This window comes from Triplophysa dalaica, chromosome 12, assembly GCF_015846415.1.
Source record: "Triplophysa dalaica isolate WHDGS20190420 chromosome 12, ASM1584641v1, whole genome shotgun sequence".
In the NCBI taxonomy this organism is placed as follows: domain Eukaryota; kingdom Metazoa; phylum Chordata; class Actinopteri; order Cypriniformes; family Nemacheilidae; genus Triplophysa; species Triplophysa dalaica.
Window position 1 is genome coordinate 23,345,686 of NC_079553.1, and position 9,776 is coordinate 23,355,461.

A 9,776-nucleotide genomic window follows, 5' to 3' on the forward strand; every position below is an offset into this window, starting at 1 on the left:
TCTCACTCTCTATATGTCTGTCTGTCTCACTCACTCTCTGTCTGTCACAATCTCTGTTTGTCTTGCTCTCTATATATCTGTCTGTCTGTCTGTCTGTCTGTCTCACATCTGTTTGTCTCACTCTCTATATATCTGTCTGTCTGTCTGTCTCAATCTCTGTTTGTCTCACTCTCTATATATCTGTCTGTCTGTCTGTCTGTCTGTCTCACATCTGTTTGTCTCACTCTCTATATATCTGTCTGTCTGTCTGTCTCACTCTCTGTTTGTCTCACTCTCTCTCTATCTGTCTGTCTGTCTGTCTCAATCTCTCTCTCTCACTCTCTCTATCTCTGTCTTGTATATTTTTTTATTTTAATTTTAATCTTTTTGTTTTATTTTTTTTTGTTTTTAATTTTCATTTTCTTGACATTATGTTGCACTTTGTCTGGGGAATAATTGAATGCCTGTTTTCAAGAAAAAGTTTTAATAGAGTGTGTTCTCGCTGACAGTGGTGACTGTATTAAGATTTTGCTGATGTGATATTAAAGTTAGCCATTGAACATTTGTCATGTCTTTGAGCTTTTGTGTGTGTGTGTGTGGACACATTCGTCCCTGTGATTTTCAGAAAGAAGTGATGTGTTATTTTTCTCTTGACCTTTGACCTGATGTGACAGTAACTCATAGGTTGTGTGTATTCTGTGAGGAGAAGTGGACAGGGATGGGTTTGGGGGTCTTCACAGAAAACGCACATGTGCTGTTTAAGGAGACGTGTTGGACGCACTAGGATAGAGGCAGCATGCTTGTGTCATGTGTTCGTGTGGGATCTTCTGCTCTCGGTGGATCGCTGCGTGTGCGTCCGGTCATCAGGAGATCCAGCAGCAGTGCAGGAGGACCGCGACGCTTTCAGGACATCCCTCACACCGGCTCCAACGGTTGGATCAACCTCCTGAGATTCTGGAAAGATGGAAGATTCAGTCAGCTCCACAAACACATGGAGAACACTTTCAGACAAGTCGGACCCATTTACAGGTACACACACACGACTCAATAAAAGATCATTGTGACATTTAAATGATTTTTGTTCAGTGTTTGAATGATTAGTGCATAACAAAAATGTCCTCTTTTCTAATTGAAAGCAGGTGTCCTGTTCAATAGACTTTAGCGTTAGAATGGTGAATAGAGTTTATGTGTCTTTATGTGTTGAATGTTTATGTGTTTGTGTGTCAGAGAATATCTGGGCTCTCAGAGCAGTGTTAACATCATGATGCCTGTAGACATCGGGGAGTTGTTTCGTTCGGAGGGTTTGCACCCGCGCCGCATGACTCTACAGCCGTGGGCCACACACAGAGAGACACGCAAACACAGCAAAGGCATCTTTCTCAAGTCAGTGTGTGTGTTTGTGAGTGTGTGTGAGTGAGTTGTGTGGGTGTGAGTTGTGTGTGTGAGTGAGTTGTGTGCATGCGTGAGTGAGTTGTGTGTGTGAGTGAGTTGTGTGCATGTGTGTGTTAGTTGTTTGTGTGAGTGAGTTGTGTGCATGTGTGAGTGAGTTGTGTGCGTGTGTGTGTTAGTTGTTTGTGTGAGTGAGTTGTGTGCATGTGTGAGTGAGTTGTGTGCGTGTGTGTGAGTGAGTTGTGTGTGTGAGTGAAATGTGTGCGTGCATGAGTGAGTTGTGTGGGTATGAGTGGTGTGCGTCTGTGAGTTGTGTGTGAGTGAGTTGTTTGCATGTGGGTGTGAGTTGTGTGGGTGTGAGTTGTGTGTGTGAGTGAGTTGTGTGTATGTGTGTGTGAGTTGTGTATGTGTGTGTGAGTTGTGTGTGTGAGTAAGTTGTGTGCATGTGTGATTGAGTTGTGTGCATGCGTGAGTGAGTTGTGTGGGTGTGAGTTGTGTGGATGTGTGTGTGAGTTGTGTGTGTGAGTGAGTTGTGTGCGTGCGTGAGTGAGTTGTGTGCGTGCGTGAGTGAGTTGTGTGTGAGTGAGTTGTGTGCGTGTGTGTGAGTGAGTTGTGTGTGTGAGTGAGTTGTGTGTGTGAGTGAGTTGTGTGCGTGCGTGAGTGAGTTGTGTGTGAGTGAGTTGTGTGCGTGTGTGTGAGTGAGTTGTGTGTGTGAGTGAAATGTGTGCGTGCGTGAGTGAGTTGTGTGGGTATGAGTGGTGTGCGTCTGTGAGTTGTGTGTGTGAGTGAGTTGTTTGCATGCGTGAGTGAGTTTTGTGGGTGTGAGTTGTGTGGGTGTGAGTTGTGTGCATGTGTGTGTGAGTTGTGTGCATGTGTGTGTGAGTTGTGTGGGTGTAAGTTTTGTGGGTGTGAGTTGTGTGGATGTGTGAGTGAGTTGTGTGCATGTGTGAGTGAGTTGTGTGCATGTGTGAGTGAGTTGTGTGCATGTGTGAGTGAGTTGTGTGCATGTGTGAGTGAGTTGTGTGCGTGCGTGAGTGAGTTGTGTGTGAGCGAGTTGTGTGCGTGAGTGAGTTGTGTGTGTGAGTGAGTTGTGTGCGTGCGTGAGTGAGTTGTGTGTGAGTGAGTGGTGTGCGTGTGTGTCAGTGAGCTGTGTGTGTCAGTGAGTTGTGTGTGTCAGTGAGTCGTGTGTGTGTCAATTAGTTGTGTGTGTGTGCATGTGTTGGTCTGTGTGTGTGTGTGCGTGTGTGTGTGTGTGTGTGTGTATGTGAGTGAGTTGTGTGTGTGTGTGTGTGTGTGTGACATGTGTAAGTGTTAGTGAGTTGTGTGGGTGTTCGTTGTGTGTGTGTCTGTGTGTGTAAGTGTAAGTGAGTGAGATGTGTGGGTGTTATTGAGATGTGTGGGTGTGAGTGAGTTGTGTGGGTGTGAGTTGTGTGTGTGGCTGTGAGTTGTGGGTTAGGGTTAGGGTTAGGGTTAGTGAGTTGTGTGGGTGTTAGTGAGTTGTGTGGGTGTGCGTGTGTGTGTGTGTGTGTGTGTGTGTGTGTGTGAGTGAGTTGTGTGGGTGTTAGTGAGTTGTGTGGGTGTGCGTGTGTGTGTGTGTGTGTGTGTGAGTGAGTTGTGTGGGTGTGAGTGAGTTGTGTCGGTGTGAGTTGTGTGCGTGTGGCTGTGAGTGAGTTGTGTGGGTGTGCGTTTTAATGGGTGTTGTTTTAGTATTTCAGCTCAACAAATGTCAATAATATCATTCTCTGTTCATTGAAGTCTCTTTGGATAGAAGCGTCCTCTATAAGTGCTTAAATGTAAATGTCATTGACTCACTGACCCCCTCCAGCTGATGTCATGCGTGTGTTCAAGCGTGTTGCTTGTATGCAGGAACGGAACGGAGTGGCGCTCTGACCGTCTGCTGTTGAACAGAGAAGTGATGGTCGGTTCAGCCGTGCGCCGCTTTCTGCCGCTTCTGGATGATGTGGCTCAGGATTTCTGTCATTCTCTGAGACAGCGGCTGGAGACCAAAGGTGTGAGGGAGACCGGACAGCGCAGTTTGACCCTTGACCCCAGTCCTGACCTCTTCCGCTTTGCTCTGGAAGGTCAGAGGTCACGTTGAGTTCTTCAAACATTTTGGCCATGGACTGCGTTGCGTTGGACAGTTTTTTTTTAATGTGTTTCCTTCATCAGGTTTTTTTTCTACAGGTCTCCACATAGTGTGTCAATAATAATGCTCATGTTCCGTCTGATCCATTGATTGGTGAACTGAAACACATTTTTGATGTGATGTGTTGTGATGTGTTGTGATGTGTTGTGATGTGTTGTGATGTGTTGTGATGTGATGTGATGTGATGTGTTGTGATGTGATGTGTTGTGATGTGATGTGATGTGATGTGTTGTGTTGTGTTGTGATGTGTTGTGTTGTGATGTGATGTGTTGTGATGTGATGTGTTGTGATGTGATGTGATGTGATGTGATGTGATGTGATGTGATGTGATGTGTTGTGATGTGATGTGATGTGTTGTGATGTGATGTGATGTGATGTGATGTGATGTGATGTGTTGTGTTGTGATGTGTTGTGTTGTGATGTGTTGTGATGTGATGTGTTGTGATGTGTTGTGTTGTGTTGTGATGTGTTGTGATGTGATGTGTTGTGATGTGTTGTGATGTGTTGTGATGTGATGTGTTGTGATGTAATGTGTTGTGATGTGTTGTGTTGTGTTGTGATGTGTTGTGATGTGATGTGTTGTGATGTGTTGTGATGTGTTGTGATGTGTTGTGATGTGTTGTGATGTGTTGTGATGTGATGTGTTGTGTTGTGATGTGTTGTGATGTGATGTGTTGTGATGTGATGTGATGTGTTGTGATGTGTTGTGTTGTGTTGTGATGTGTTGTGATGTGATGTGATGTGATGTGATGTGTTGTGATGTGATGTGATGTGTTGTGATGTGTTGTGATGTGTTGTGATGTGTTGTGTTTCAGCGAGTTGTCATGTTCTGTACGGTGAGCGGATCGGCCTGTTCTCCTCCAAACCATCTGAAGAGTCCGAGCGCTTCATCTGGGCCGTCGAGCGCATGCTGGCCACGACCCCCCCGCTCCTCTACCTGCCCCCCCGCCTGCTGCTGCGTCTGCATGCGCCCCTGTGGACTCAACACGCCACCGCGTGGGATCATATATTCAGTCACGGTGTGTGTGTGTGTGTGTGTGTGTGTGTGTGTCACTCTTGACACTGACCTGAGATCAGGTGATGAATGTTTGTGTCTTAACAGCGGAGACTCGCATTCAGAGGGGCTTCCAGCGTCTTCAGAGTCGCGCCGTAGGTCCGACGGGAGGATCTGACGAGCGCTTTCAGGGTGTGCTGGGTCAGTTAATAGAGGCGGGGCAGTTATCAGTGGAGCTTATCAGAGCAAACATCACAGAACTGATGGCCGGCGGGGTTGATACCGTATGAAGACTCAACACTCAAAGCTTCTGTCATCAGTGAACCGCCGATGTTATAATCAGAATCTTTCTGTGTCTCAGACCGCTGTCCCGCTGCAGTTTGCTCTCTTCGAGCTGGCGCGCAACCCTGACGTACAGGAGCGTGTTCGCACACAGGCGCTGTCGTCATGGAAACAGGCGGCAGGGGATCCACAGAAGGCCCTTCAGGGGGCGCCACTGCTGAAAGGAACGGTGAAGGAGACGCTGAGGTCAGATTAAAAAACTCACTGTGACCAAATGCATGAACAGGACACAGCTGAAAACTCTCTGAAAACACAGCTGAAAAAAAATATTTTTTCACGATTCTGCTTCGTTACAAACATTTTAGGCCATGTTTGCACTTTAATTCTTTTTTGACAAGAAAAAGTCGACAATTAAAAAACACTTGCAGTGTTGTGGTTACAAATTGCACCCGGCAATGGAAGTCCATTATAATTATATTATATTTATCTTTGCTATAACCAATCACAGATTTAAAACTAACAGCTTTCTTCAAAAGAAGTCAAGTGTGAACACGGCCTTAGACAGTAGTAACAGAAGAGATGTCATTATGAAAGAGACAGAATAGAAGGTATTAGAACACTTGCTGTTATTGAAATGTTCAATCACTATTGTTTTAATAGTGCTTATGAGTGCTCGCCGTGTATTATGGGATGTTTACTAGTCTTGCGGTCATATAGTGTGAGGAGCTGCTTTTCTTCTGCTTCAGAAAGCATTCACACATGTTTTCATCGTGTTGATACATTGATTCACTGTTGATTCAGGACTGAATGTGTTTGTGTTTGACAGACTCTATCCGGTGGGCATCACAGTTCAGAGATATCCTGTGAAAGACATCATCCTCCAGAACTATCATGTACCAGCGGGGGTAAGAGATCCACATCAAACTGGAACTTGTAACGAGTTTGTGAAAAAAAACTTCAGAAATGTTTGCCCGATGCAGCAATACTTTCAGATAGATGTAGAAAATATAGTGCATATCTATAGTATAAAGCATACAGCTTTCCTGTACCTCAGTGGTGAGAGCATTGTTTAACAACGCAAGGTTGTGGGTTTCGATCCCAGGGGATTGCACATACCTAAGTATAAATGTATAGGATAAAGCAATGTAAGTCGCTTTGGATAAAAGAGTCTGCCAAATGCATAAATGTAAATGTTAATATCTAATATAATATATGATGCATAACTTCTTTCTATCTCTATAAACGCCAACTCAAATGTTGATGTCCCTCCAGACGTTGGTTCAGGTGTGTCTGTATCCTCTGGGACGGAGTCACGAGGTCTTTGAGAGTCCTCAGCGCTTTGACCCCGCCCGCTGGGGAGGAGCTGACCGAGGGCGGGACACTGAGAATGTGACCTTGAAGACGGGTTCAGGCGGGGGCTTCCGCTCATTGGCGTTTGGCTTCGGCTCAAGACAGTGTGTGGGCCGCAGAATTGCAGAGAACGAGATGCAGCTGCTGTTGCTACATGTGAGTGAATCAGTTAGTGACTGAGTGAATCAGGGAGTCAGTGAACAAATGAATCAGTGAGTTAGTGACTGAGTGAATCAGGGAGTCAGTGAACAAATGAATCAGTGAGTTAGTGACTGAGTGAATCAGTGAGTCAGTGAACAAATGAATCAGTGAGTTAGTGACTGAGTGAATCAGGGAGTCAGTGAACAAATGAATCAGTGAGTTAGTGACTGAGTGAATCAGTGAGTCAGTGAACAAATGAATCAGTGAGTAAGTGACTGAGTGAATCAGGGAGTCAGTGAACAAATGAATCAGTGAGTTAGTGACTGAGTGAATCAGTGAGTTAGTGACTGAGTGAATCAGTGAGTCAGTGAACAAATGAATCAGTGAGTTAGTGACTGAGTGAATCAGGGAGTCAGTGAACAAATGAATCGGTGAGTTAGTGACTGAGTGAATCAGTGAGTCAGTGAACAAATGAATCAGTGAGTTAGTGACTGAGTGAATCAGTGAACAAATGAATCAGTGAGTTAGTGACTGAGTGAATCAGGGAGTCAGTGAACAAATGAATCAGTGAGTTAGTGACTGAGTGAATCAGTGAGTCAGTGAACAAATGAATCAGTGAGTTAGTGACTGAGTGAATCAGTGAGTCAGTGAACAAATGAATCAGTGAGTTAGTGACTGAGTGAATCAGGGAGTCAGTGAACAAATGAATCAGTGAGTTAGTGACTGAGTGAATCAGTGAGTTAGTGACTGAGTGAATCAGTGAGTCAGTGAACAAATGAATCAGTGAGTTAGTGACTGAGTGAATCAGGGAGTCAGTGAACAAATGAATCGGTGAGTTAGTGACTGAGTGAATCAGTGAGTCAGTGAACAAATGAATCAGTGAGTTAGTGACTGAGTGAATCAGTGAACAAATGAATCAGTGAGTTAGTGACTGAGTGAATCAGGGAGTCAGTGAACAAATGAATCAGTGAGTTAGTGACTGAGTGAATCAGTGAGTCAGTGAACAAATGAATCAGTGAGTTAGTGACTGAGTGAATCAGTGAGTCAGTGAACAAATGAATCAGTGAGTTAGTGACTGAGTGAATCAGTGAATAAATGAATCAGTGAGTTAGTGACTGAGTGAATCAGTGAGTCAGTGGACAAATGAATCAGTGAGTTAGTGACTGAGTGAATCAGTGAACAAATGAATCAGTGAGTTAGTGACTGAGTGAATCAGGGAGTCAGTGAACAAATGAATCAGTGAGTTAGTGACTGAGTGAATCAGTGAGTTAGTGACTGAGTGAATCAGTGAGTCAGTGAACAAATGAATCAGTGAGTTAGTGACTGAGTGAATCAGTGAGTCAGTGAACAAATGAATCAGTGAGTTAGTGACTGAGCGAATCAGTGAACAAATGAATCAGTGAGTTAGTGACTGAGTGAATCAGGGAGTCAGTGAACAAATGAATCAGTGAGTTAGTGACTGAGTGAATCAGGGAGTCAGTGAACAAATGAATCGGTGAGTTAGTGACTGAGTGAATCAGTGAACAAATGAATCAGTGAGTTAGTGACTGAGTGAATCAGGGAGTCAGTGAACAAATGAATCGGTGAGTTAGTGACTGAGTGAATCAGTGAGTCAGTGAACAAATGAATCAGTGAGTTAGTGACTGAGTGAATCAGTGAACAAATGAATCAGTGAGTTAGTGACTGAGTGAATCAGGGAGTCAGTGAACAAATGAATCAGTGAGTTAGTGACTGAGTGAATCAGTGAGTCAGTGAACAAATGAATCAGTGAGTTAGTGACTGAGTGAATCAGTGAGTCAGTGAACAAATGAATCAGTGAGTTAGTGACTGAGTGAATCAGGGAGTCAGTGAACAAATGAATCAGTGAGTTAGTGACTGAGTGAATCAGTGAATAAATGAATCAGTGAGTTAGTGACTGAGTGAATCAGGGAGTCAGTGAACAAATGAATCAGTGAGTTAGTGACTGAGTGAATCAGGGAGTCAGTGAACAAATGAATCAGTGAGTTAGTGACTGAGTGAATCAGGGAGTCAGTGAACAAATGAATCAGTGAGTTAGTGACTGAGTGAATCAGTGAGTTAGTGACTGAGTGAATCAGGGAGTCAGTGAACAAATGAATCGATGAGTTAGTGACTGAGTGAATCAGGGAGTCAGTGAACAAATGAATCAGTGAGTTAGTGACTGAGCGAATCAGTGAGTCAGTGACTGAATCAATCAGCGAGTCGATGACTCCCTGCGTTCCAACTGGAATATATCGCCCTCCAAAGGGCCTTTCAGAGTGACAACAATCATGGCCGCCATACTGAAGGGTCGTTCCAAACCGAAGTGCTCATAACTGGCTACTTTAAAGAGCCCTTCAGAATGAAGGATTTCGAAGGGTACAGCAGACAGTCACTTCGGGCTCCCATGATTCTTAGCACAGGTTCTGTGCATGGTGACGCCATCCCCTTATGGGCGTGATGATGGTCACTTCTGGGGCAATCGTGGCCTAATGGTTAGAGAGTCGGACTTGTGACCAGAAAGTTGCTGGTTCGATCCTCAGGGCCGGCGGGTAACAATTGAGGTGCACTTTACCCCTAATTGCTCCCTGGGCACTGCAGTGATATCTGCCCACTGCTCTGGGTGTACGCGTGTTCACTACTTGCTGTGTGTGTGTTCACTACTCACTGGATGGGTTAAAAGTCACATTTCGAGTATGGGTCACCATAACTGACAAATAGGACACTTTCACACTTTCAAGAATCAGTTATTTGGTCCCCTACACCCTTTAACCCTTCAAAGCTCTCACTCCAGAGGGTAAACCATTGGAAGGGCTTAGGGCATATGGATGAGTCCTTCGAAATGGAATGCAGGGAGTGAGTCAGTGACTGAGTGAATCATGGAGTCAGTGACCAAATGAATCAGTAATTCTGTGACTCAATGAGTTATTGACTATGAATGGAAACAGTTTCTTGTGTGGAGACTTCATACATTAAAATCTCTGTGTGTGTGTGTGTCTTGTAGATCCTGAGAAACTTCAGACTGAGTGTTTCATCTACAGAAGAATTAAACACTAAATACACACTAATACTGCAGCCAGAATCTCCACCCAGAATCACTTTCAGCACTCTGTGTGAGCGTGTGAACATGTAAACATCTGTGTCACCGTCACAAACTTAATGTTATTCAATAAAACTTTGAGCTTTGGTGTCCGACTTCTTTTCTTATTTTACTTGGAAGTTAATATATTAGTGTAATAATAATGTGGTGGTCGTTTGTATGTCGCAGGTGAATTGTGTTTGTTGAAACAAATCTGGTGTGTGTGTGTGTGTGTGTGTGTGTGTGTGTGTGTGTGTGTGTGTGTGTGTGTGTGTGTGTGAGATGTCTATATGAATGTATTATGGTTTATTTTAATGGTCAGTGATTAGACCAACTGTGTTATTTCTGTTATTTTCCTATTTGTTCTTTGCAAGATAAGATGGAAGCTCTTTCTGGATCTAAATTGTTTCTTTCATTCA

General features: G+C 44.1%; 1 protein-coding gene across 2 annotated transcripts; it reads left to right on the forward strand.

The window, feature by feature from the left end:
* The first annotated feature begins 754 nt into the window (after positions 1-754).
* Positions 755-9,448, forward strand: LOC130432709 (cytochrome P450 11B, mitochondrial-like). 2 transcript variants are annotated; one of them, XM_056762200.1, is made up of 9 exons: positions 755-1,008; positions 1,207-1,362; positions 3,235-3,449; positions 4,330-4,533; positions 4,617-4,792; positions 4,870-5,036; positions 5,617-5,695; positions 6,063-6,296; positions 9,283-9,448. In XM_056762200.1, exons 1-9 carry the CDS (start codon positions 776-778, stop codon positions 9,409-9,411), a joined length of 1,593 nt encoding a protein of 530 aa, XP_056618178.1. In that variant the 5' UTR covers positions 755-775; the 3' UTR covers positions 9,412-9,448. The 2 variants fall into 2 exon arrangements, with proteins under 2 accessions (XP_056618178.1, XP_056618179.1); XM_056762201.1 differs by having other exon boundaries at positions 3,235-3,377.
* The last annotated feature ends 328 nt before the right edge of the window (positions 9,449-9,776 follow it).